General features: G+C 39.9%; 1 protein-coding gene across 13 annotated transcripts in view; it reads left to right on the forward strand.

Annotated features, from left to right (window-relative positions):
- LOC120778132 (phosphatase and actin regulator 2) overlaps positions 1 to 27481 on the forward strand; it is a 220740-nt gene that overhangs the window by 4256 nt on the left and 189003 nt on the right. For all 13 annotated transcript variants that reach the window (XM_040109846.1, XM_040109845.1, XM_040109843.1 and 10 more), the window contains exon 2: positions 5509 to 6827. In XM_040109846.1, the coding sequence (XP_039965780.1) occupies positions 6074 to 6827 (754 nt within the window). In that variant the 5' untranslated portion in view covers positions 5509 to 6073. The remainder of the gene's footprint in view (positions 1 to 5508; positions 6828 to 27481) is intronic.

A 27481-nucleotide genomic window follows, 5' to 3' on the forward strand; every position in this document is an offset into this window, starting at 1 on the left:
ATAAATAGTCTCTTGTGAAGCCATAGAGAAGTATTTAAGTCTTGACCTTCCAAACGCGGGTCAGTTTAGAAGGACGTGTTCAGTTGTTTCCACCTCATCTTCTTACCTAGAGCTTTTTCAGATGGCTGAGGGCAAAGAGATCACTACATAGATCTCTTGCGACCGATATTGGGTCAAAAGGCTTTTGCGACAGCGCATGTACCGATGGTGGCCCAGTGCTGACTACGCTTCCGCGAAGTCAAGCTATCTAGTAGTAGAACACAAGAGGATACGGGAGTACCGACTCCTCCCATTCTACCTATAGCGGTTCTGCCTTTTTTGCTAGCTCATCAGCTTTACAATTTTCTGCGATTCCGCTGTGGCCTGCACGCATACCAGTCTTATTACAAAGACACTCGATGCTATTGATAGCTATTTTAGGCACACCTTGATCAGCTCTGAACGCACAGTTAATGAGTTCAAGGCTAGTATTGCCGCTCTGTTAATCAACTGCTACCTTAATGGCCGCAACCTCGGCTTGGAAAACACTGCAATAGTCAGAAAGTCTGGAGCTGGAGTTGATCCGATGCGAACCGATATGATCTCCATTCAACCACTTTTAACTCCTTAGTTAAATGAAGATGACCATGCGAATATAAATACGTTCCAACGTCAGTCGGGTCTACGTAACCGGAACGCCCCCGGATTTCTCATTTGGTCAAGGACTGTCAACTCGGCAGAATTCTGCCGCCACAAGAACAACAACAACATGCGAATATGAATCAACAGAGAGTTGTTAACAACAAAATATTTTTCCTAATATTTTGAAGTGAGTTTTTTCTGGTTTTTGTTTCGTGAACATTAAATCAGTCATCACAAATGCGTGCACATCAGTAGTGAGTAAAGCCTAAAACCACTAATAATCAGTTATAAACAGTTCATATGGCACAATTTTTTGCATGAAACTCGTGGTTGCGTCATGTCTCGAATCTGGAATCTAAAAATACTGGAATAAATATCGAAATTCTTATTAAACGCAGCAACGACTTCTAATAAAGGCTTTATTAATAACTAATGACTTACGATTTCATAAGAATTAAACATATGGATAATATACATCCAAATGCACAAAGAAATGACATATTATTTGCAATAATTTCTACTTATGGCCCCATTGCTGATTTTGAAACTGAATATACGTGCACCTGTTCATATAGTATATATACATACATATGCACATAAGTATAGACCTATAAGTGTATGTGTTGTTAAGCGCGAATTTGCAAGGCGAAATTCTTGAGTTTCGCCAAATCGCATTAGCGGTCATTACGCCTACCAACTTGCCCGAAGTGTAGACGCTCCCACACACAACACGCGTCGGCTTATGACATATGATACTAATCAAATGTCACCGTGTGATTTTTTTTTTACTTCTTTTTGACTATTTTTTCACAAATTAAATAAAATGTGATTTTAAACCTATTTTTGGTTGCTTGACGGTCGTGGCGTCGTTATAAGAGCAAAGTGATGTGTCACCTCTACATGAACTACAACACTGCAGTTATGCGAGCCGAACCTGGAACAGTTCCATAATGTAATAGAGAAAACATAGCAGAAGTGCTCAAAATTAGTGCAAATCTGTGTTTCAATTTCTGAATGACGTTTTGCTGTAAAACACGACACAGCCAAGCGAAAGGTATTCCAGCGGTTAATGGAAACTCGTCGAAAGCAAAGTAAAAGCATAAACAGCACCAACAACAACAGCAGAGCATAATAACAATAATAATAAGTGGAGCACTAACAGTTGGGGTGTTTAAAAGTCGGTAAACTATGGAACTATGAGTTCGTTGAACTGCAATTTTCTTGCAAGTACCGCTGGGCATTCGCCATCGTCAGCTCTACCGCACTTCTACTTCCATGGCTACTAAACTACATTGCTTGGTGGCTTTTGCTGCTCTTTTCGCGCATCGAGCACCTCTTGGCTGGCTGCTTGCTTTTAGCTCTGCGGTTTTGTGGTTTTATTTTCTTTCTGCGCTTATTTCGTGCCACTGTTTTGCTCGTGCGAAATTTTTTCCAATTTTATTTTCCCATTCTTCGCATTCGCACTTTGTTTTGCTGCAGATACAGTTTATTTTTGTTCTGTACTTAGGTGCGCGATATAATTACGTGCCGTGTCTGCCTGCTTGCCAGTCAGCTGTTGTCTGCGCTGTTGTTTTTGCAATGTTTAATGATTTTAGTGTGTCAGTAGTTGACAGCAGTTGGTTCTTTGCTGCTTGACTGGCTGGCTGTTGACGTGTGCCGCCAAGCCATAAGCTTTGTATGAGCTCAAGCGCGTTGCGGGCGATCTGAAACTTATTTTTTTGAATTGTTATGGTTGTGATTATTCTCGAAATGTTTCAAATGTCGGGATTATATGACATACATATTCTTACCTCTGCATTTTTAAGATCATCCAAAACAAGAACATATCTTGTATATATCCTTAACTCTAAAGCTAATATCGGCAGATTCCAAAGTTTTTGAAAAAAATTATGATCGAAGAAATTTCGAACTTTTGTGACGTGAGAGCCAATTGCAACAAAAAATGTCTGATTTATCGATAATTCTGTGCGCTTAAGGGCTTTCCCACTGTGCGCTCCCAGCAAAGGTGTCGCATTACTGTAAAAAAGCTGCCGCTGTGCTCTTTTGTATTCCGCTTGACTTTCTTTGATGTTTTTACTGCGTTTGCTCTATTTGTTTCGTTGTTACTTTTGCGCTTTTACTTAATTACTGCCACTACTACTGCATGCATATGTCTGTATGTATGTATGTGCTGTTGTTGTCTGACTGATTTGTGCCGTGACTGATTTAAGTGAGCCATAGCCCTTAAGCCCGACTTCTCCCAACTATTAACCTCGTTCTCCCTTTTTACGGGTATCAACTCTGCTTCTCTACTTTTTCTACCTAAATACGGTACTTTGATTTTTAATCTATTCGTTGCAACGTATGTATGTTCCGTTAAATACACGACATGCATTAGTGTTTGTTGTCGAAGCGTTTTTTAATTGCCGATGAAATGAATCTCGGTTATGGTATAGAATTTGAAGGAAATATGAAGGGTGATTCATTTCGAGGTTGCCTACTTTTTTAAAGCAAAAACTATGAAACTTTAAATTTATTGGGGAATGTTTATTATCATTCGAAAGAACATTCTTTGACATTTATTTTTTTAAGATTATTTATTTCAAATGCTGGCCTCGTATACGTTCAGATGGTCCATCCGATGAGTCCAATTTTCGTTGACTCGTTCGACTGGTAACTGGCGAATGACACACTTGAGATTTTGCTCTAAGACCTGAATCGAAGTGGAATTGTCCGCAAAGGCTTTTACATATCCCCACGTGAAAAAGTCTAACAGTGTGATATCACACGTTCGACCGACTCAAAACGTTATTATCGGCTCACCGAAGTGTTTTCTCAATAAATCCATTGATTGATGCGAAGTGTGGGAAGTGACGCCGTCATCTAAAAGTCGCTTATCATGACGCGATAACGGTCGCCATTGACAGTTACATTCTCACCGGCATCATTTTTGAAGAAATATGGACCGATGATTCCACCGGGCCGCAATCCATACCAAACTGCTGTTTTTTCTGGATGGCATCGCAGCTATTGAATCTGTTCAGGTTGCTCTTCGTCCCAAATGGGGCAATTTTGCTAGCTTACATACCTATTTAGTCAGAATTGGGCCTCATCGCTGAACAAAATTTTGGCTCGAGAGCGTCGGATTTTCTTTGCGAAGGTCGAGCGGCTTCAGTTCTTTCACAACCTGTATTTTGTACGCTTCCAATTTAAGATCTCGAAGTAAAATGCGTCAAGTCGTTCCATATGTCAGTCTGATTTAAGTTAAAAATGTTACATTATAAGAATTTGCGCCAACTTTGTGATTGTATTTTTGGCCAAGAAGCTTTTCTGAAATCCTTTTTGCATTGATTCCACAGCTTGTAGACATATTTTTCTTTTAGGGTCTCCTCCATAGTTGCGTATCTGCAGAACCCCGTCATTATCAAGATCGCAGAGTGTAGGCGCGTCATCAAACGCATTTCATGACCATAAACAATTATTCATAGAATTATCACATCCGACGCCATTGGCAGCTGGGCAGTTGACTGCGCTTCCTCTGCAGGCTTCAAGCAAAAAAGCTCATTAGACGCTCAAATTGTTCTTAAAATTACCGAAAGCTTTATGGCAGGCGCCCGTTAACTGGCGAAATTGTGTAATGTATGTATGTGTGTAAATTGGGTCTGCAGCCATTTTGTGAGTTTGCAACCTTTGACCTGCACATGTTCTGGCCTCTAGTTTACGTGGTTCCTTCAAATCATGCTGCAACGTGATCTGAATCCTGGACGATTCATCTTAGTTTGCTTGCGGATTCTCTGCGAAATAATATGCTCATGTGCATAGAAAATCAGCTCCATAAAAACAAGTTATATCCTTAACTATCTTCTTGTGTTTCTACAGTGGCGAAAAATGTTGCGGCATACAAATCGAAAGATGTTGATGCCTTCGTGTTTGCTCATAAAATTTTAAACTCTGCATTACTTTTATATATGTATGTACATAGCTAAAATAATACAGAGTGTTTGCAGATTTCAAAATAATAAGCTTTTCTATGTCTTCTTCAACTTGAGAGCAGAAGTGAGAGTTCTATTGTTCAAGATGATTAGGCATATCGCCACCAGAGCCGCCGAGTGTGCTTTTGCCCTCAAGGGCGGCACTCGTACGTCACATTTTTAATTTCTTTACATGAAAATTACTCATTCCCAAAATTGAATTTTTTAAATGCAACCGCAAAACGAAACAGCGAACAAAGTGAAGACATGTCTTGAGTGCTCATGCATATAGTATATACATACGTACATACTTTGCCCGCTAAGAACGTTGATTAAGAGGTGGATTTATGGATGCATAGAAAGGCTTTTTTATGCTATGAGCCTCAGTCTTTAGGGGTTGTTTTGTTTTCCTTGTGCAAATTCCTGGCGAGCGCGCATTTAAGGACGCATCAAGAGATTTCTGTTAATTTTTCTATAATTGAAAGCGTTTTGTATGATGACACTTGAAAGACTCGGGAATTAGCAAATGTCAAATGAAAGGATTGAAGCTCCTATTAGAAAACGGCAATTTAGTCCTGTCGTGAGTGAAAAGAAAAACGGGCAAATTTCATTGCTCAATCCTTTAAATAATTACATGCTTTGGTTGGCTTTGGTTGTTGCTATTTAATTTACTTTTTATATATTGAATATAATTGATAATTGCCAAACTCCTAAAAATACTTGTTGAGAGCATGCAGATTTTCTTCATGTGGTTTCACAATTCCTCAGTGCACCTAACCTCAATTCCATATTTGGTTAATATTATATAAAGTATAATTAGGAATTAATATTCAAGTGAAATTTGCGAAGTTAGCCGAAATTTACAATAATCAACCACAAATTATGATAATTTCACGAGTGAAAACGAAAGTAATATAATTTCCTCATCCCCTCTCAGTTAGCGTCATGACATAAGGAGCAAGCCAGTGTGTGTGTGTAACTGTGTAACTGTGAGGAAGCCATCAATAAAGTGAGTGATAAATCGAGATATCGTGCAAAGTGGCCATAAAAGTGTTTACATGTGTTTACTATCAATTAAAAAGTGTCACAGCACTCAAGGCGATGAAGGAGCCGATAAATATTGATGCGCTGCTCTAAATGCTTCCGTCACCCTCCAGTGTTTCGTAAATAAATAACACCCTGCAGAACAGGAAGAAAATTTCATTGAGCTCTTGTGTGAGTGCGCGTGGAAGGAATACGGTCATCGCGTGTCACGAAAGCGTTCGATGAGCAATCAAAAGAAAAGTAAAGAAATCACATGAATAATTCAATAAGGAAACACAAAGTGCAATATAAATTGAAAGTCGCGTACTTATGGGCATTGCTACGCCGCGCAAACGCCCCATAAATGACCTGAACAACAATAATTAGTTTGAAACTTAAAAAAATAATAATAACAAATTAAAAGTGCTAAGAATCCACACAGCAGTGGTAAGACGACACAAAACAACAGAACCGTCGCTATGTCGATGCGCAGCAATAAGTTGAACTCGTCACAGTCGGCGTATCCGCCGCCGCCGCAATCGCCGCAGCTGCAATACCTGCCGCACCATCAGCATCAACAGCAACAGCTGCTGCAGCAATTGCAACAGCAACACAAATTCCAGCAGCAGCAACAGCAGCTGTCACAATCGCCGCCAAGCGTCTCACAGCAGCATCAGCACCAGCACCAGCCGCCCAACGCCACCAACAGTCGCAACAACTTGGCCACACTGGTCGCGGCCATCAACAATGAGAACGGCTATCAGCTGTCGGCGGCCACGGGCAACTCGCCAGCCATAAATGTGACGTCGCCACCCTCGTATTCCGCAGCCATCGCGGCTGGCAACGGCGCAGGCGGTGGCGGTGGTGGCGGCGGCAGCATGAGTGCGCCCATATTGGAGGGCCATAAAACGAATGCTTCACCATTCCAGTTTCTAAATCACTACCAGGCACAGGAGCTGGCCAACTTGCCGAACTCACAGTTGGTGGTCGATGGCGGCGGTGGTGTGGTTGCTGAGGAGGATGTCGATGAGTTGGATCCGCAGCAGCAGTTGTGTGTGGTTGCCAAAATGCAGAAGTCTGTAACGATTACCGTTACGCCGCAGCGCAGCAACTCCATGGACTATTTGAATTTTGAGGAGAAACGTCAATTGATCGCTTCGTCACTATCCCTTTCGGATATCTTGCATTGTAATCCAGCTGCGGCTGGCAAGGAGGCGGCTGCCAATGCTAATGGTGAGTTCAATTGCACAAATTCCTATGAAATAACCAAATAATGCCCGAAAATCAGTTAAATTTTTTATACAGATGTAAATATGTATGTGCAAAATAGGGTCAGCTCAAGTCATTAATTACAATTACTCGACAATTAGGCAACTCAATAGCCAATTATTTGCATTTGATTAAATCTTAATTAATTCAAGAAAAATATCTGAAGAAAGGCGGGCAAAGAATTAGGATATTGAAAAAAATAATTGTGTTAGTTGCAAGGTCTTCTTGTGGTCTTCGTTTCTATGTTGTAAACTGCCTTTGGATATCTTAATTTATTTTCTTAAACAATATCGGCATAATGGGTCTTCTACAGCCATCGTTAGATAGCACTCTACCAACCTACCTAATAATATCTTAATGAACGAATAATCTACCTTCATAGTATGTCCAAGAAATCTTTATTTCATTGACTTTATTATACTTAATACAGAATTATTAGGGTTTTCGAACTAGTGTACTCAGATCTCTAGGCAGATATATCCACTTGGTGGCAGACAGATAGACGAACATGGTTAAATATCTTGGTCTCACGCCGGATTCCACTTTGCGGTGGAAGAAGCATGTTGATCTGACCTTGGTTAAGGCAACAAAAGCACTAATGGTGTGCAATCGGCTGGCTCGAGAACCCAGGGGTTGGAAGCCAAGGATTGTTAGGTGGTTGTACATCATGATCGGGCGGTGGTCTGCTTCGCTCCAACTATCGAAGCTGCACCGATTAGCTTGTATTTGCATGTCGGGTGCAATGCGCACTTGTCCGACGGCAGCACTTGAAGTCATGCTTGAGCTCACACCATCATCTAATGATTGGTTAGGTAACCAAGCACACACTTCTACAAATGACGGCAGAAAGGTGTGACAAAGGTAAGGTAATCTTGTCCCAGCGGATGAAAGAGTTAAGTGGTATTATAGCATTGGCCCTTCTTCCAAGGGACAGCATTACCAAAAGTGTTAACTTCACAAAGGAGTTCAAGGTTACCCTTGGAAGCAAGGTTGAATGGCACGATTCCACTACTAAGCTCTCCATACTATCTTTACATCTTTGCCATCAATTGGTGCATAGAGATAAGCCTCCAACGTAACTAAAAGCCCCTATGAGATCAAATCGCTACTGGTGCGGTAGTGTAGAGAACAGCTGAATAGCCGAGCGGAAAGTAACTATGTGCACCTCATCTGGTGCCTGGTCACAAAGGTATAGCCGGTAACGAACTGGCTGATGAGCTCGTCGGCTTTGCAGCTTCCACTAACATGGTAGGACCTGAACCCTTCACTGGAGTGGGTCGCCATAACATAAAAGAGTTGGTCCGCAAGGAAGAAGGAGTAGGCAAGAGGCATTGGCAACCGCTACATGGCGTGCGGCATGACAAGTTGCTAATCGGGGTTACAATCTCAGCAGGTTTAAATATGCAATCAACCTCCCTAGGGATAAACTCAGACTTATGGTCGCAATTTACACTGGCCACTGCAAGTTGAAGAAGCATTTACACCACATGGGCCTACCATTTTGCATAAACTTAAACACCAGAACACCTTCTAATCGACTGCAAAGCAATCTGTAGACGTAAGTTTAAAGCCCTTGGATCCATGTTTCCAAATTGGGATCACATATCAATATGCTGGGGCTATGTGAGTCTTTGTGATTTAGGAGGGAGCACAATATACCTAAGGTAACGGTGCATTCCTCGTGTAATAAACAACTAATCAATCAATGGACATACAAAATGTTTAATTTACTAAAGTTTGGTAAATTGATTGTATTTCAATACCTAACGTCGCGAAATGTTTCTACTCGATACTCATGATTTTACTTTTTATAGCCCGCACACGAAACGTGAAGACGTGACTTACGAGTAATTATGTAAGACTCGTGAATTTCCGAGTATGTAGCTTCGTTCGTGTGTGAACTTACGATCGAGTAGTTTTGTGCCAGATTACAGCAGTTTAGCACAGCTAACCGTAATCTACGATCTTAATACGACCAGTGATTACAGTCGTATACACATACAAATATACATGTGTATAGCCAGGCTTTGGTATGCGTCCATTGATTGCGTTCGGACGGTTGATTACGCTTTAATTGCACCCGCTTGCGTAACAACAACAAAACAAAGTCAACTAATTGAACTAGAAAATAAATATCGGAGAAAAAGAATGTGCTCGAAAATAAAAGAAAGTTGAAGAACAGACAAAAAAGTATGCAGCAAAGTAAAAGAGAACTTTGTGCAAGACATTTTATTCCTTGCGCTTCTCTTCGTGGCCCTAAGCGCCCGGTATATACAATTCCAAATTCATTGTAGCGACGTGATTGGTTTTCCAAATTAATTTAGACTGACGTAATGTAAAGAAGCGGCGAAAAGAAAATCCACACAATTTCTTAAAATTACATAAAACTTAGAGAAATTCGAAGTAAAGTCCATGTAAATGGCTTGAACAGAATGTAACGGCAAAAATGGCAGCATATTTCCATAGCATAAGTCGCTGAAATGGCGTTGGTTAAATTAAATTGCGCAAAATGCGCTGCTCTCCGCCGGGAAAATTTGAACAAGGAATTTCTGACACTTTCGACAATTGAAAAATCTTGCTCGTCTGCCAACGCGACACAGCGGAAGCAGCAGCTCGTCCACCAGACTTCGCTCGCGATAAACGGGGGCGCATATACATATATATATATGTATGTATATATGCCCGTGGCTCCTTTTGTCTTCCGTTTTCTTTGCACTTCCCGCGCTCGCTGTTCCCCCAGTTTAACGTGCCGAGCTTCTAATGTCTCCGGAAAGAGACGACGGCAAATGGTTTGTCACATTGCTGTCATTTTCCTGTGAGCAGAAATTCAATAAAATTCGCATTACAATGTAATCGCCACAATAAAAAGTGTTGGCATCCAGCTCGCCGCGGTTTATGATTTCACCCACGAACTCCACACACATATGCGTAATAACACGCTTGCCTGAGCATAATCCTGGAATACTACATATGTGCATAGTAATTCAGAAATATGTGGATTTGACGGCAGACTTTGTAGTATCAGGCACAGGTTTTGTAGTTCGATCAACGCAGAAGGCATCGGCGATTGTCAGTGCTGATGCTAGTACTAGCGAGACTCCAATTGTACGAAGAAAGAATAGAACTAATCAGAACTGATCTTTAAAGTAATTTATAAAGTTATAGGCTCCTTATGCGTCGATGCAGCGCTGCCAGCGCGATTTCCAAGCATTGAAGGCGTCACGAAAGGCATAGCCTTGAGAGCCGAGGTGCATGCTCCTTGGATCCCCTCTGTCGTCTCAAAATGCTTGCCTTTCAGGCAAGGAAACAAAAAAAGTCCGGGTGGGCCACATCTGGGCTGTAGAGCGGCTATGTGAGCCGGGGCGTTGTTGTTGCCCAACTTCCAATGCTGCGACCCTATTGACCCTTCGTTTGAGTCTCTTGAGAACTTCCATGTAAAACTTGGTGTTGATGGTTTGTCCAGTAGGAACAAATTCATGGTGGACGATGCCTTTGATGTCAAAAAAGACATTGAGCATCGTTTTCACTTGGGATTTGCTCATTCTTCCATTTGTTGGCGAAGTCACCAGCGACTTCTTCCCGGTCCTCCAAAAAGACCTGGCGCCGCCAAAACACACCACATCTAGCTATAGCAACATCTGGGTTAGCCTGTTTGATCATGTCAAACGTCTCTATTGCATATTTACCGATTTTCACACAGAATTAAATCGGGTACCTTTGCTCTAACGAACGCTATGTGTTCGGCTTGCACCCCTCGCAGAAACACGTCGCGCGAAAATATTACTCCTGACCCGCCAGGTGGTCGGAGACAACTAACCAGCCGCTCGTCCGTTACCTAGGAACGCCCTGTACCGAATCCAGTCGGCGCTAGCAGTTGCGGCGGAAGAAAATCAGCCCTGTGACTTTCCGGGCAAACCCTGTAATTCGTACCTAATTGAGGCGATATATCATGACCCTGTCATATTTCGTTCAATTTAGCATTGATTATGGATTCTTGATTAATTTAGCAGAAGAGCTCGGTCTGAACCGGCCACTGCTTTGTGCCTTACCACTATTATTTCATGATTTCTTGCACATGTGGACTCATTACCACAAAACTTTATAGATCTGAGTAGGAGTAAATATACAATGCATACCATTGATGTAAAAACGGAGCCAGCCGACCAGGCTGTAGAAAATGGTGGGACTCACTATGTGTCGTTGGTCGTCGGCTTTAGACTCGCATTGTGTTGCATTGTTGAAGGCAAAACACAGGCGTACTTTAAACAACGAATTCTATACTTCTATAAAACAATTTTCATATGTATGTATGCATGTATATGTGTGTGTGTGCAACAATTTTTCTAACTTTATGATAGAGTTGGTTGTTATTGGTGGTGCAACTGTAGTCAGGCGAACAATGCAGGCATCTGTGCACATTCTGAAACAAAGCACGTCCAACGGCCAAACGTCGCCACTAATATTTGTGTAAGCACACACACACACACTCATATATGCACATACATACATATATCCATATAACTACTAACATGTGTATGTATGTGTGTGGCTTATGAAATGCCTTGCAGCCGATTTAACTATAAGTCCGTCCGTTCGCCTATACGTCTGTCTGTCTATTTTTATCATTTGTTTGTGCTTCGGCTGGCTGCTAATAGTGTCCTCACTGCTGACTGTCAGCCTTTGTATGGACATGAACAATATTTCTTCACTGTGTGCCGCTCCATCCTGCCTCGCCCATCTTGTGCATGTTACCCCACACTTGAGTGCCACAGTGTCGGCTCATGTCAATGCCGTGCAGTGCCGTGCCGTATGTGCTCGTGCTTGCTCGTGTACAAGTAGCCAAAGCCAAAGTTAAGAATTAAGGACGCGCTTTGTAACGTTGCGTTGCATTGTTGTTGTCATCACATGACTTTCAACTGTTTGGCAACTTTTTTTTGTGCTCTCATATCAATTCAATTTAAGGCTTAGCAGCATTTTTTCGTTTAGCATTCCACTCTGAATGGGTTAGGAGTGCACATGTGTGTGTGTGTGTGCCACATATTCATATTCGGGTTTCCCGGTTTCTGCAACGCTGTTGCCAAAATACTTTTCGAATACATTAAAACTCGGTATTATGTTGTAGAAGCTGACATCTCTCTTATTTGATTGGGCTTTTGTTTCAAAGTTGAGTTTAATGTTTATTTGAAGCGTGTTCAGCAGGCGAAATATGGCACAGGCTAAAGGACTACATACTCTTGCTTTTCTAACAAAGGCAAATAAAATTTTGCTAAAACATTCTATTTCGTTATTTGCGTTTGTTTATGTTGTCCTTTAGACTTCCTGACAAAATTGTAAATTTCAGCAAGATAATACATAATTGGGAAGTTTAGAGGATTCTGTCTTCCTAATTTTTCTTTCTTCTCATTTTGATATAAATACTTTTATACAGAACATATACTTATGTATATTTAGTACAATGTCCAGGAAATCATGATTTCTCTCACTTAAAAAAATAAATGAAATAATAAATCTAAAATAAGAGTTGTTATTGCCTTATATCCAACTCAGTTTTTAATGGGAAATATTGCTTGGGTCTTCGTTTTGCAAAGCAAATTTTGTTATAACAACTTTTTCTAGGCGTTTTTAAGCTTAGTCTGAAATTAAAAAAAAAATCAAATTTTTTCTTTATTATTTTATCTTATTCCGATAGGTTATACCGTTGAAAATATTACACTAAAATTTTAAAACGGTAACTCGAAATAGCTTTTGGGTTATAGTCTTTCAAAACGTAATCGCCAGTCCAATCAGAATCTATCGAATTTTGGTAGGCAAAAAACGCACGAAAACTGAGTAAAAATTAATTTTGTTAATTTTTAATATTTTAAATTCCCAAAAATCGATTTTGTTTTTGGACACGTGTCCATAATATTGCCCAAAAATAAAAATATACTTTTTGTTAATTTTTTTCGTCATAAAACCATAATTAGACTAAATACTTAAGCACACATATAAAAAAGTATGTATATTTAATAGGTCAATTGAAAAGTCTCCGGCCTACCATTATAAAATTAGTTTTTTTTTTTTGCAAAATTCATTTTCGACATACATACATAGTTCCCTTCAAGGGTGATAAACTGATTATAGCGACCTTACAACTTTCCGATACTATTTTTGTAGTACGATTTGACCTTTATCTCAAAATAGGCCTTAGTTTCGGTGATCATCTCTTCATTCGACGAAAATTTCATACCAGCGAGCATTTTTTTGAGAACTGAGAACAGGTCGCTGGAGAATACGGTGAAAGTGGAAGCAAGCCCAATTAATGGATTTTTGCCAGCTTTTTCACCGAGTTGTGAAACGTTGCATTGTCTTGGTTAAACAGCACTTTGTTTTTCTTGAAATGCTGGCGTTTTTTTCGATTTCGTCCCCAAAACGATCCACTAACGCTATGTAAGAGTCACTGCTGATGGTTCTTCCTTTTTTAAGGTAGTCAATAAAAACAAAATACCGACTACATAACCTTGTCAGCCGATTGTTGTGTTTTCCACGCTTTGGAGCGGGTTCATCGCGTGCAGTCCAATCGGATGACTGTCGATCGGACTGCGGAATGAAATGATGGAGCCTTGTTGCATCCATTGCCACATAATGACGCAAAAACTCGGGTTAATTACGCTTGAACAACTCCAGACTCGTCGTTGCTTTTTATCAAAAGTGAGCTCTTGCGGCATTCACTTTGCTCTGAGCTTTTTTATACCCCAAATATTGGTGGGTGATATGATTTACATTTACATTACGTCCAGTTGATATGTTTAGAGTAGAGCTATCTCGAACATCTTCACTTTACGGTGATCCAAAATTATTTTGTGGATTTTTCTACGTCGTTTCGTCGGCGTCCCCTATGTTCACTGTCTTTGGTGCTCATTTCACCATATACAAATTTAGAATACGAATCCTTGATGGTTGATTTTCTTTTATAACTAAAAATTAAAAGGATTTAATTGTAGCAGCACCATCTATGAGTCAGGCCGGGGACTTTTAAATTGACCTTTTGTAAATATTTTGCCATACATGCCCTGTAAAAACCTCGTTCGATAAGCAGCACTGTATACTTTTCTGAAAATCATCCATTCCGCCTCACTGCATCTGTATATGAATATGAGCACGTCGGTGTGCTCGCGAGTGCTTTGATGCTGTTGCCGACAGCGCCGTGTATGCCGGCAGCGGCAGCAGCTCGTGTTTTGTCGCGGCGTAATTGTTTGGGAGTGTGTAAGCGCGCTACACTAAATGCGCCACCGACTGACATCCGCCGATTGCCGCACCTCGCAGCCAACAGGTGTGCCGTCATTGTTGTTGCTATTCTAGTCTAACACAACTGCTGGTTGCTGGCGAGACGACGACACCTTCCATTTACCTATTCACAGCAAAATATTCAAATGCTCACTAGTCGCGAACGCTCTGCTGGTTTCGGTGCCCGCCTCGGCACTCACCGCGCACTTCCTCCAGTATTTTCGTGGCTCCATTGAAATTTCACACAACACTGTTACCTTTGAATGATTTACAAATTGCACCGGGGTTTGAGTGCTTGTTTTCACTTTTGTCTACAAAATTTAGCTAAAATTGAAAAAAAAAGAAATAATATTCGCAAATCGTGGACTTTGATATGCGAATTAAAGCTCCTGCCGATTATGTGTATGAACCGGAGCACCCCACAACTCTTGCGTAGGTGTACGCGTACATGAATGAATGTGTAAGCACGAAGCTTACCAAAAGTAAAAAAATCATCAAGTTAGTTTTTGAAATTTAAATTTATTACTGCTTTTCTTGATTGACGCCTCTTTTTAGTCTTAACAAACTCATATTTTATTCAATTGTTGATTGAATTTGATGTCCAATTCCAATATAGAAGAAGCCAATACGTTTTTTGGTGGTATCAGCTTTCTCAGATAGACTATTTACCAATAGTAAAGGGTGATCCATTTTGAGGTTCCTTGCCTTGTTAAAGAAAACTAGAAAATTTCAAAAAAGGAAAGAGAAATGTTTATTATCATTCGAAAGAACATTCTTTGGCATTTATTTTTTGAGTGTTGGTCGCGGCTACGTCTCAGATGGTCCATTCGTTGAGTCCAATGTTCTATACTCGTTCGAGCATTTCGACTGGTAACTGGCGAATGACACGCATGATGTTTTGCTTCAGAATCTGAATCGAAGCAGGATTGTCTGCATAGACTTCAGGGGCCCTATTCTGTATCTCGATTCGGAAATGTATTCTATTCGAAATTCGGATCCACTTTATAATTATGCGAAAGTTGTACCACCCTGTTCCAGAATAAATACGTACAACTTTCGTTTTTGCTTTCTACAACTCAAAAGCTAATGAATAATTTATTCGAAAATTAGCTTGAAAATGCGAAAATCGAGTTACAGAATATAAATAATCCGAATTCGAGTAAATTTTTCGAATCGATTTACTGAATAGGGCCCCAGACTTTCCATATCCCCACAGGAAAAAGTCTAACGGTGTGACATCACACAATCTTCGTGGTCAATCGACCGATTCAAAATGTGAAATTATCTTCTCACCGAAGTGTGCTCTCAGTAAATCCACTGATTGATGCGATGTGGGTGGGAAGTGTGGGAAGTGGCGCCGTCTTGTTGTAACCAAATGTCGCTGAGATCACGAGCTTCAATTTCAGGCATCAAATAGTCAGTTATCATGGCGCGCCAATCTACCGGTTTAATTTTTGAAGAATTATGTTTCAATGATTCCCCCCGTCCACAAACCACACCAAACCATTGTTTCTTTCTGATTGAAGTAGCAGCTCTTGAATCTCTTCAGGTTGCTCTTCGTCCCGAATGCAGCAAGTTTGCTTGTTTACATACCGATTGAGCCAGAAATAGCCTCATCGCTGAACAAAACTTGGCTCGAAAACGTCGGATCTTCTTCGTCGGAACTTTTTAAGAGCCCATAGAGCGAGCTATGTCGTTTGAAAAGGTCGAGCGGCTTCAGTTTTTGCATAAGATGTATTTTGTACGCTCTTAATTTAAGGTCTCGACCTAAAATGCGTGAAGTCATTCCATACGTCAGTCCGTGTTGATTCGATCGGCACCGAATCGACTCCCCACGGTCTTATCAGGTACGGTTGCCATATTTTCTTCACTACGTGCTGGACGGGGTCTACTTGGTCGAATATTGAGCTCACATCTGATAAGTGTTTGAATCGAATATATTTGCCTTACTAACAGATGAATCCTAAACTCACTTGTGTTCAATGCAAACGGAATTACAACTATTCGTTTATGCAACTACTTATTCACATTCACTAAAGTCAAAATCAAAAAAATAACACCACAAATACCTCTGATTTCTACATAAATTCCACAAAATCGCCTTCGTAATGACAACGTCGCAAAAAATTCGTAAAACATTGAGTCATCGATGATCGCCACACAAGTTACGATTAACTGTCGTCGTCGTCTCACATCAAACGGCACCTAGACAAGTCATGTCTATGTATCTGCTAGTCGCGTCTGCTCCGCGCGCTTCACCCGACTACACTCGCACAAAATCATGACGAAGTGTGACTAATGTTTTGGCTTTGTTTGTTGTTGCTTGAGTTGAATTGTCTTTGGAGCAAATGCCCATGTTTTACCTTGTTTTATAAGCTTACCAGTTTAGTCGGTGCGACTATTTTGCCAAATACATTATGGTTGTGCATAAATATATATATAGTATGTATGCGTGTATGTGTGTGTGTTTGATTTAGATATCCATTACAATTTTCCGCAATGCAACCGAAACCGGTTTGCCACTTTATCCAATTTTTCCTTTAAGCATACATACATACATATGTATGTTGTCTAACCATTTTCACACACACACACGCACACAGGTACTCATGCAAAGGTGAGTAGGTGCTCATCAGCCGTGTAGAGCCTACTGTTTCGGTCACTTCGTGCTCTAATGGACCCGTCGCGCCAATAATTGACAGCAATTGAAGTTTGTGCGCAGTCCGGGCAAGTGTGCGCGTGTGTGTGTGTGCTGGCGAGGTGACACGGACAGGTTTTACACTGATTACTGCTAAAATTTGTAATCGCGCCCGGACTCCTTAGACTCTCTCACATGTGAGTATCTTCCTTTGTTTCGGCGGTTGTGCAACGCTGCCATAATTTCCTTTTGCTGCTCGGCGCGCCAAAAGTTTGCCGCACTACAAAGCGCCGCTGGCCTTTCCATAAGCGGCGTTTCACTTGGAGCGCAATTTCATCTTATCGCGGCTGTAAGTACAGCAGTGTGCAAATATTTGAAATAGTTTTAGCCTCGTTTTTCGTTTTTCGCCTTTCGCATTCTCTTTAGTCTCTTTTTGCCAACGAAATTCCAACACAAAAGCGAACCAGCAAAAGTTATTCATGTTGTGTGTGCGTGTGTGTGTGTGTAAAGTGCATTTGCGTTTTTGCAAAACCACGAACATAAATTATATTTTGCCGTTCGTTGCGACATAAAATCACGAAAAAAACAAGTAAAAATTTGTATTAAATAATTTCAAAGGAAAATCAGCTAAAATTTCTTCTGACTGCAAGCAGAAACAGAAAGCCAAAATTTTGTTTCACGAAATGCCAAATAACTTTTGATGAAATAAAATTATTAAATTTTCATTCATTTGGCAACACTCGTAAGGTAAAGCAGTCCAAAGTTATTGTTATTGTTTTTGTGTAGAATATTTTTCCATGATCTTTAGTTCAGCTGCTCAGCAGGTGTTAGCTGCTGCTGCGCTCACTGGGGCCGCTGCCATGCCCGCGTGCTTCAACAAATAAATGCAAAAATTATTGGCACGCTCAGCGGGAATTCCAGTTCGCTGATGCAAAAGTCTAAAATCGGTTGGAAAATTCTTTAAAGTTAGAAAAAATTTCGTAATACTAATAATTCAGCGAGCATTTTCACGAATGAGCTTTGATATCGCAGTTTTACTTTCACTATGTTCATGTTTTATGTAGTTGTTGTTGTTGCGCACAATATTTTTCTGAGTAAACACACGAATTCATACACACATACATATGTATGTATGTAGATGTAATTGTGTGTGTTTTCAAGTTCATGAACACTCGTGCTCATCGCTCACGGTCCAGCGCGAGGCGAGCGATCACAGCGCGTGTATCCGAGCTAAAAATATGGCAGTCTCCAAAAAAGTGGCTTCACGGCGCACAAATTAAAAAGATTTATGTGAGGCGGCAGGCGGAAGTTTCCATTGAGAAAAATTGTGAAAAATGTATGAAACAAAAATACAAAAATAACAAAAAAATATTTCAAAAACAACAACAAAGATTTCAAAAACAACAACAAAAAATTTCAAAAACAACAAAAAAATTAAAAAAACAAAAAAATTAAAAAAACAACAATAAAATTTTCAAAAACAACAAAAAGCTTAGAAAACAGCAACAAAAAATTTCAAAAACAACAAAAAAATATTAATAAATAAAAAACAAAAGAAGATTAAAAATAAAAAAAATTAAAATCGTACAACATTGTACTTCATTTGCCGCCACTTGCTTGGCCTTTGTCTGTGCTTTGAGGTCATTGAAGTTAACTTCTCCGTCGGTTATTTTTTCCCTGCTAACTTTTGCAAAAAAATCTTTTAATTTATAATTTTAATTTTTATACGAAGATGGTACAAACCGAACGTCACTGATGTCAGTCGCCAGTCTCAGCTGTGTACATCATTTGTTTTTTTCTCCTCTGCCCCCTTCGTTTCGCAGCTCTTCCAGCTGTAACTCAATTATTGACCGCAATCCCAGCAGCTCTGTGCCTCTGACGCGTAGTTTCGGTGCTAAGTGCCGATGATTCACGATTTCATTTTTTTCTTTGCGGTTTTCGACGATATACCACCGCACTGCTATTTACGAGTAATTGATGTTGTTATCGTGTGTTGGCAGATTTGGCATTTGACTTTTCAAATTAAAAATTGTGTTTAAAATCATATTTTTCCAATTTTTATCATTTCACTTGAATTAATTATTATTATTTATTTATTCTTATTTCTTTCTTTACATTGTAATCTATCATCGTTTTTGTACAATTATGTACTAGTAATCTTTCTTTATATTTTTTATTCTGATATTCTTAGAAGTTTTATATTCTTTGAAAAATCATTAATCAAAGAAGGCAGGGTTTTTGGTTGCCAAAATTATATTTCATTTCTATATTATATTTCGTCATGTTTAATTAATAACTATGATTTTTATATTGTTTGGAGGTTGCTAAAATGACGTCAGCAATAATTTTTGGCATAGTGATAACCGAATTAGAGATATTTCGTCTTGAATTAGTCCATTTTGCTTTGCTTCTTTATCCAGTTTGGAGAAAGCAGAACTAACGGTGCGGTTGTTGAGAAAGAACAATGATATCAATATTTTCAGCGTACACCCTTATAGAAGATGGTACCTTCTATATTTACATAAGTATGTATAATAGCTCTGCAGCTCGAATTATTGGGAGTCGCCTTGTATGAAACCTCGTTTGGTATCAAACGGCTCGGAGAGGTCTTTTCCGATCCTGACAGAGCTTTCGGTATTGTCCAACGTCGGTTTGCACAGCCGTATTGGTTTTGCGAGGATACCAAGTTCAGACAACGCGGAATAAAGAAAGCTCCTTTTGGTGCTGTCAAAAGCAGCTTTAAAATCGGCGAAGAGGTGGTGTGTGTCGATCCTCTTTTCACGGGTATTTTCCAAGATTTAGCGCAAGGTGAATATATGGTCAGTTGTTGGTTTTCCAGGCCTGAAGCCACACTGATAAGGTCCAATCAGTATATTGACGGTGGGCTTTAATCTTTCATACAGTACAGTACAGCATATAGAATCTTATATGCGATGTTGAAGAGAGTTATCCCACGGTAATTGGTGCAGATTGTAATGTCTCCCTTTATGTGGATTGGGAAATTCCAATGCTATATGGTGCAGAGGTAAGGACGATGACAACAGCTGATCAGTCGGCGTTATGAGTTTTCGAGAGAAAGGTTTTGCGGAAGATTTATGGTTCTTTGCGCTTTGGCAACGACGAAGACCGTAGTCGATAGAATTATGAGCTGTACGAGATATACGACGACATTGACATAGTTCATCGAATTAAGAGACAACGGCTATGCTGGCTAGGTCCTGTCGTCCGAATGGATGAATTCGACACAGTACTCGCCGAGGGAAGCAGTGGTAGAGGCAGACTTCCACTCCATTGGAGAGATCAGGTTAGGATTGCGCCGCGACCTAGGGTCTATTGTGCCCTCTCCGGAGTCACAACGACTTAATTATCCTTAGCAAAGTGATAAGATTGAAGAACCTGGCTACACTTTGAATCTCCAAGTGCATAAGCGGTGTCTACGTCAAGAAAAGAAAAAAATAAGAAGATAACCGAGTAAAGACATTGCGTGCAGCTTTGTTGAGTTTAATGTGACAGATTTATATAAAACTTTCTGTAATTATTGGAGGTTCGGGTGATGCTATTGACCGTACACTCATTTGCTCCCTCTCTCTTCCCAGCAATTAAAATAACGTTTTCACTAGTTGAACTAGTCATTCTGTGGTACACGCTGATAGGTTTAAATACACCAATCTACTTTCGGTTCACATTTCTATAACTGTAAATAGAATTAGAATTAGTGGAACCGCGTCTGCTGACTCGCTCCGCTTTCTATTGGCGTGTCATTGCATCCGATCTATTTGTGTAATTAACCGATTTGTTATTCCTCGCCCGCGTTCCCTTCTTCCTCTAGTTTTCTCACGAAAAAGCTGAAATCATTCTTTTCTAGTAATTAACGCTGCCTAATTGGTATTTAATTTTTGAATATTTTTCTTATTTCATGGCTGCCTTTCACATTCAGCCGCACAGCAAGCAGCGACACTTCAAAGCCATTTTGTTGTTGCATGTTTCCGACGCTTGCGGTCTTAAATCACTGCTATTAGGCCGTTTCACCGTTGTCTCAGTGCCTTACCGATAGTTTCATATGCAATTAATGGAGTGCCGTGCCGCCACACATGCGCATGCGCACAGCAGCTGTGGCGCCGTGCCTCACGAAATCTGCGCTTTCGACGCCAAAATGAGCTACGCTTGTTCACACTACACTGGGTTAGTGGTGGCTGCAAACGCAAAACGCAAAACACAAATATTTTCATGCCAAACAAGTCTGCCAACAAAAGCGCAACAAAAATAGAAAATTTTGCTAACGCGAGTGAATAATGCGAAAAATATGAGAATGCTGTCGTGTTTACTCGTGTTTGTTTTGACTTTTTCCATTTCTCTTTTGTTGTTATTTTCTTTGACTTCTACTTATTATTTCTGCCGCAGTTTAAGCTCTTTACGAGCGCTTTTATCATCACGTTTTTTATTCATAATCAATTTGCTTGATTTCCACAGCGTTTTGTTGGCTTTGAGCGAGCACTTTTGTCGCATTTGCGTTCTCTATTCACTTGTTGTTTGTTTCTATTCTCGTTGCCTATTTAGTTTACTTTCGCATAATTATGTCAAATGAATGGATTTCTTTTTTCTCCAAATGCTCGCATAAAATTCACATAAAAACGTTCATAGTTTTCTCTTTGTGAAGTTGTTGTTTTTTTTGTTGTTGGTTGCGTATTTTTTCGCTTCCACTTAATTTGTTGTAAAAATAGACACATGTGGCCGCCTGAGTTTAATTACTTGTGTTGTTGTTGCTGCTAGTTTAATTGTTGCTAGTAAAAGTTGCGGCGTCCATTTGCGCCTCTGTGGGTTTTGCTCGGTTTTATGTCACGTGGCGTGTCACCTGTTGCGTTAATTACTGTTTAATGCTTTGTTTTACGAGGAGTACTTGTGAAGTTTACAGTTTTGCTGCGCGTTTTTATGGAAGTACTAAACTCGCTTATTTGTGCGCTGGGCTTTGGAAGAGTTGAAACAAAGCCACGCGGTGTTTAACATATTTTTGATTGTAGTTTTATATTGTTTCTAAAATCTTACTTATAAATAATGAAAGTCAATATTTTAATGGTATTTTTCTTTTTAGGTAAGAATATTCGTTTTAAGAACTTATATACTTCAACTTCAAGTAAGTTTTTAATGTTTCTTTTGTAACTAAAGGAAATTCGTATTTTGCGTTAAAAAAAAAAACTTTGAAAAATTTTATGGTGCTTGATTTTCGATGAGGCATTGTGGGGTCTTCGTATCAAAATAATTTTCACTGAAAGTAATTTATTAACCCTACTTAATGGTTTGCGCGTCATCTCTCGGTAGATTTCCGGCCTGTAGCCGAGGGTAAACGAGTAAATGGAATGGAATGGCGCTCATGATCACTTCGGTTATCTAAGAACAAGCACTATATTTACGAGCATAAGAATCCTCACATTTTACCCCAAATATTATTTTTATACTCTTGCAACATGTTGCCAGAGAGTATAATAGTTTTGTTCACTTAACAATTGTACGTATCACCTAAAACTAGTCGAGATAGATATACGGTTTTATATATATGAGTGATCAGGATGACGAAGTTGAAATCCCGGTGACTGTCTGTCGTCCGTCCAAGCTGTAACTGGAGTAAAATTGAGAGTCTTAAAGAAATTTGTTATGCGCTTTCCTTAGTAAAAAAATTACGAGCTCGTATATGGGCGTAATCGGACCACTGCCACGCCCACAAAACCCTATTAACCGAAAACCTGTGAAATGCCATAACTAAGCACTAAATTAAGATATAAAGTGTAAAAATAGATAAAATCGGAAGATAACCTCGCACACTCCCCATATAGCGGTACTGTTAAAAACTACTAAAAGCGCGATAAATCAATAACTAAACACGTCAGACACATTAAAGTTTATCACCGAGATGGTATCAGAGAGCTTTATTAGAACCGGTGTGAAAATTGGACGATGAGCGTGGTTCCGCCCACTGTTTGGTGAAATTATATGTATATCTCGGGACCCGTCCGACCGATTTGGACGAAATTTAGTACGAAACATTTTTCTCATATTCCTATGTCACACTGCGAAAATGGAGGAAATTGGACAACAACCACACCTACTTCTAACATAGCACAATATTAAATTGAATTAATATAACAAAACATGTCCAAAGACCACCAAAACTGTTCAAGTCCCTAGGTACCAAATATGTATGTGGACACCACTAGCTATAGTTACCTGCTGACCGAAATTGTCGGTTAATGTATGAAATATACAATTGAAATTCAGGGAGAATCGTTTCCTGACAATAGTATGTCCGTGTATCAAAAATGGGTTGAATCGGGTCAATGCTCCACTGAGCCCCCATATACCTAATATAAAGTTTTTCGAACTTCCAGGTGACTTGATATATGGCCAAAGTTTGAGTTCCGATTCTTTGGTTGACGTTAACGGTATTTCCCTGGGACTGATTTCTCCGAGTTGCAAGAGTATAAAATGTTCGGTTGCACCCCAACATACCCTTTCCTTACTTTTCCACACTACTGTTTACACAGCTCAATAACAGTGTGCCCTACCTCTCCTAGAAATCACGTCCTTTACATTATAAAATAATTCACAAACTTTATCTCTATGAATTCGTTTCAATTTGCATATAACTGATTGCAAAAAAAAAAAACAAAAAATGCGAACCAGCCACTTCCCATAAACAGTTATAGCGACTCACGTCAATGCGTTAGAACATTGCGCAGAAAAAGTTGTTATAATTATTTATTCATTACTCAGCACAATTATCCACCTGTCTGTCTACATTATTTGAACGCTTACTATCGAGTAAATATTTACAGCTTTGCCATATCCTCAAAATCGAAGTGTCAACATCGGGTGTTTGTGAACACCGAGACACTTTCATACGAAATGACATGTGATACTGGCATGCTTACTATCATTTGCCGAGCTCTCGATTAGCTGTTGACGAACAAATAGAATTTTTAGTGTCAACACAGAAATATTTGTTGCCTTAGAATATCACGCGGCAGGTGTGGCGAAAGTGTCCACGCAAATCAGAAATTCAACGTCAATAAAATTTTCAAAAGTCTGCTTATTGCATGCTCAGGTGCTGGTCATAAAATATGCTCCCATTCTTAGTCCGCCCTTTAATCAATATTGTCGTCAACTGTGCTCTATAAGTATACCAAAGTCCGTTTTTATTTCTTCCGTGCTTTGCCGATTTTCTTCAGTGTCTGCTGTCAACGCCACAGGCCCTCTCCACTAAATTTTCTTCGTAGCTCGTCCATTCCGTTTGGCGACGAAGCATTTATCGCTTCCGCTTTCCACAGCTGTGCTGCAACGGAACTTTTAATTCGTGCGCCGAGTGTTGTTGGCGGAAGAAAGTGCTCGTAGCGGATATTAAATCAAATTGTTCAACATTGCCACTCGCCCCACCGCGCCACTTACACAACTACTTAAGATTTGTTGTTGTTCCCAATAATTTCCTTATTAAATCGGGCGTTCGATTAGCATATTTATGCGAACTTATTTACTAATGACTTGCATAGCAGCGTCGTTTACTCGACTCGCACAACTTCCGTTTGCGTATTCTGTTCGCTTCCGTCTTACGAAATTGCCAAAAGTGGCGTCACATCGATTCTTACTCATTAATTACGTAAATGCATATTCATATATACTTTCATATGTATACATATGTATACGCCGTCCGTGGCTTGTTTGTGTTTACCGGCACACACTTTTCTCTTCACATTGCTTTGCTGGCCTCCAGCAATTTGCATGTCAAACATTTTGTAGTTTCTCGAGTTGCTGGCAGGTTGTTGCGGTAGCCGGCACAGTTCAACAAACTGCTCGACGTTTTATTGGCACACTGCCACACAAATTACAACTTCTTTGTTTTAGCAGCGGAAGTGCTTGTTTCCGAACTATAGAGGTACATAAAAATCGTGGTGGAAGCGTTGCTCTCAGCTCCATCGCTAAGCAGGTACTCGGAATAGATTTGTTGACGAGCTCGCTTGTCACTCAGCAGTTGGGTCGACTTCGGAACAACCATGGCTGGTGGCCTTTTCAGACTTTTTTCAGGAATGACTTGTTCAGTCCAAAAAAGAAAACTAGCTGTATTCAAGATTGCTAATCTTCATAGCTAGGAGAGTACCATAGGCAAGACGAATAACGGTACTTGGTGCAGAACAAATCGTAAGAACCATACTTTTCGAGATTCTCGTAATCTGGCTTCCCTATTCTCATACATCTTTTCTTTATAAAACACTATAGCTTTATAAAATTATCTTTTGCGGCATAAAATAATTAAATTAGTGCCGGCTAAATCTATTCACTCATTAAAACTATTTTACATAATTAATACAAATCAATTTGTTTCTAATTTATTCCAAAGCAGTTCAAGAGTTCGCATATAAACTGTGAGATTCAATATACATATATGTATGTATGTACTAAGTAGATTATCTTGAGACGCAAAAGCAAAAGCAGCTTAAGACGGCTCTGTCGAAAATCAAAGCGAGCAAACTGCATGCTTTCTTATCAATTAGCAGAAGCGTGAAGCGGCATTCACCAGCTGCGCACATTTGCTTATCGCCCGCATACCAATAGCTAACATACAGACATATATGACACTTAGTCAACTGCCACCATATAAACTAAAGGGTGATCCATTTCCAGGTTGCCTACTTGTTTAAAGACAAAAAACACAGAAACTAAAAGTGAATGTGGAATGTTTATTAACTTCCGAAAGAACATTATTTGGCATTTATTTTTCGAAAATAATCTCTTTCAAATCTTAGTCGTAGCTACGGCTCAGATGGTCAATCTGTTGAGTCCAATTTTCGATGACTCGTTCGAGCATTTCGACTGGTTACTTGCTCCACGGCCTGAATAGAAGCGATATTGTCCGCATATACTTTAGACTTTACATATCCCCACAAGAAAGGGTTAAACGATGTGATATCACACGATCTGTGTGGCCAATCGACCGGCTCAAAACGTGAAATTATCTGCTCACCGAAGTGTTCTCTCAATAAATCCATTGACTGATCCGATGTGTGGGAAGTGGCGCCATCTTGTTGAAACCAAATATCGCCGTGATCAGGAGTTTCAATTTCAGGTATCAAATAGTCGGTTATCATGGCGGTATAACGGTCGCCATTGATGCTTAGAAATATATATTTGTAGAAATATGGACCGATGATTCAATCGGCCCTCAAACAACACCAAACCGTTCTTTTACTAGATGAAATGACAGCTCTTGAATCTCTTCAAGTTGCTCTTCGTCCCAATTGCGGTAATTTTGCTTCTTTACATATGATTGTGATCCAGAATGGGTCTCATCGCCGAAAAAAAATTGGCTCGAAAACGTGGGATCTCCTTGGAACTTTTTAAGTGCCCATAGAGCATGACGATGTCGCTTGGAAAGATCTTGCACAAGTTGTATTTCGCACGCTTTCGATTTAAGACTTCGACGTAAAATGTCGTTCCATTTATCAGTCCGAGTTGCTGCGAATGGCGCCTAATCGACTCTGCAGGGTCTCTGTGTACACTCTCAGTTTCTCTTCTTTTATTTTCATCTCTGCGTACTGACCGTGCTCTATTCGGTCGAATATTTTTCAATAATGAATGGTGGGTCTCAAGATTGGTGATGGTGTTTCCAATAGTATCCTCAGTAGGCCAATCATGTTGACTATAAGTTGAGCGAAGCGCGTGAAACACATTCTTTGTCAAAAAATGGCTGTTGAAAAAAGTACCTCTACTTCGATCACCCGTTACATGCTTACGAGCAATTGCAAATAAACGCAATAGTGGCAAAGAGACACCGCACAGTGAATACACATTGAAATGAAACTAAATAACGGCATGCGATTCACACTGAAGCTGTCGTTAGAGCCTCACGGCGCTACAGACTACAGGCGATGACATAGACTCTATGTAGACACCACCTTTTTCCGTGCGCTCTACGCTCAAAGCAGAATTCTGTCCGTATTTAAACAGTAGCGAAGCGAATGACAAATAACTAAAGTAAACAACAGTTAGGAGTTGGACAAATGGACAGCCAAATGACCAGCTGTTCCGCAGGTTGGCAAAAACGCAAACGAAATACACACAAATTCAAATAAAGTTTGACACAAAGAGAATACAATGGAGAGAATGAATAACACCATTTGGGAACATTAGCAGAGGTATACATATGTGCCATGTGTCCTGTGGCTATAAACGTGAAGATAAATTTACTCTTAAATAAATATATGCCAACGGCACTATCTTTTCTTTAAGTGATTCTTCGCATTTGGATCTAGGTAGAGCATAGTAGAATATTGACTCACAAAAATTGTCTTGCAAAGTTATCAATTAATCGTTGGATTCAAGGGGGTCATGCTCTTAGGTTAGGTAAATAGGTTGATATCCCACTTAGACTGCTGGAGACTCTTGTCCGTTGTGATGCCCAGAACTCTTAAGTACTGATCAACAGTCGTAAATCTACAAATCTTGGATAGACCTGGCTAATATCTAGTCAAGCCCAAGTGAGTGCCAGTAGGACAATATGCGAATACAACATTTCATGGCTCGTATTCGAATTTTGGATTACGGTAAACGTTTCTGAATACGAAAATATGTCATAAGCCACCGGTTTAAACCACCAAATAAGCATATAAGACTTTGTCCTCTATGTGCTAGTAACTACCCCGCTGCCCTTGCAATTGTTTGTTGGCAAAAA

The sequence above is a fragment of the Bactrocera tryoni genome, chromosome 5, assembly GCF_016617805.1.
Source record: "Bactrocera tryoni isolate S06 chromosome 5, CSIRO_BtryS06_freeze2, whole genome shotgun sequence".
Taxonomy (NCBI): Eukaryota; Metazoa; Arthropoda; class Insecta; order Diptera; family Tephritidae; genus Bactrocera; species Bactrocera tryoni.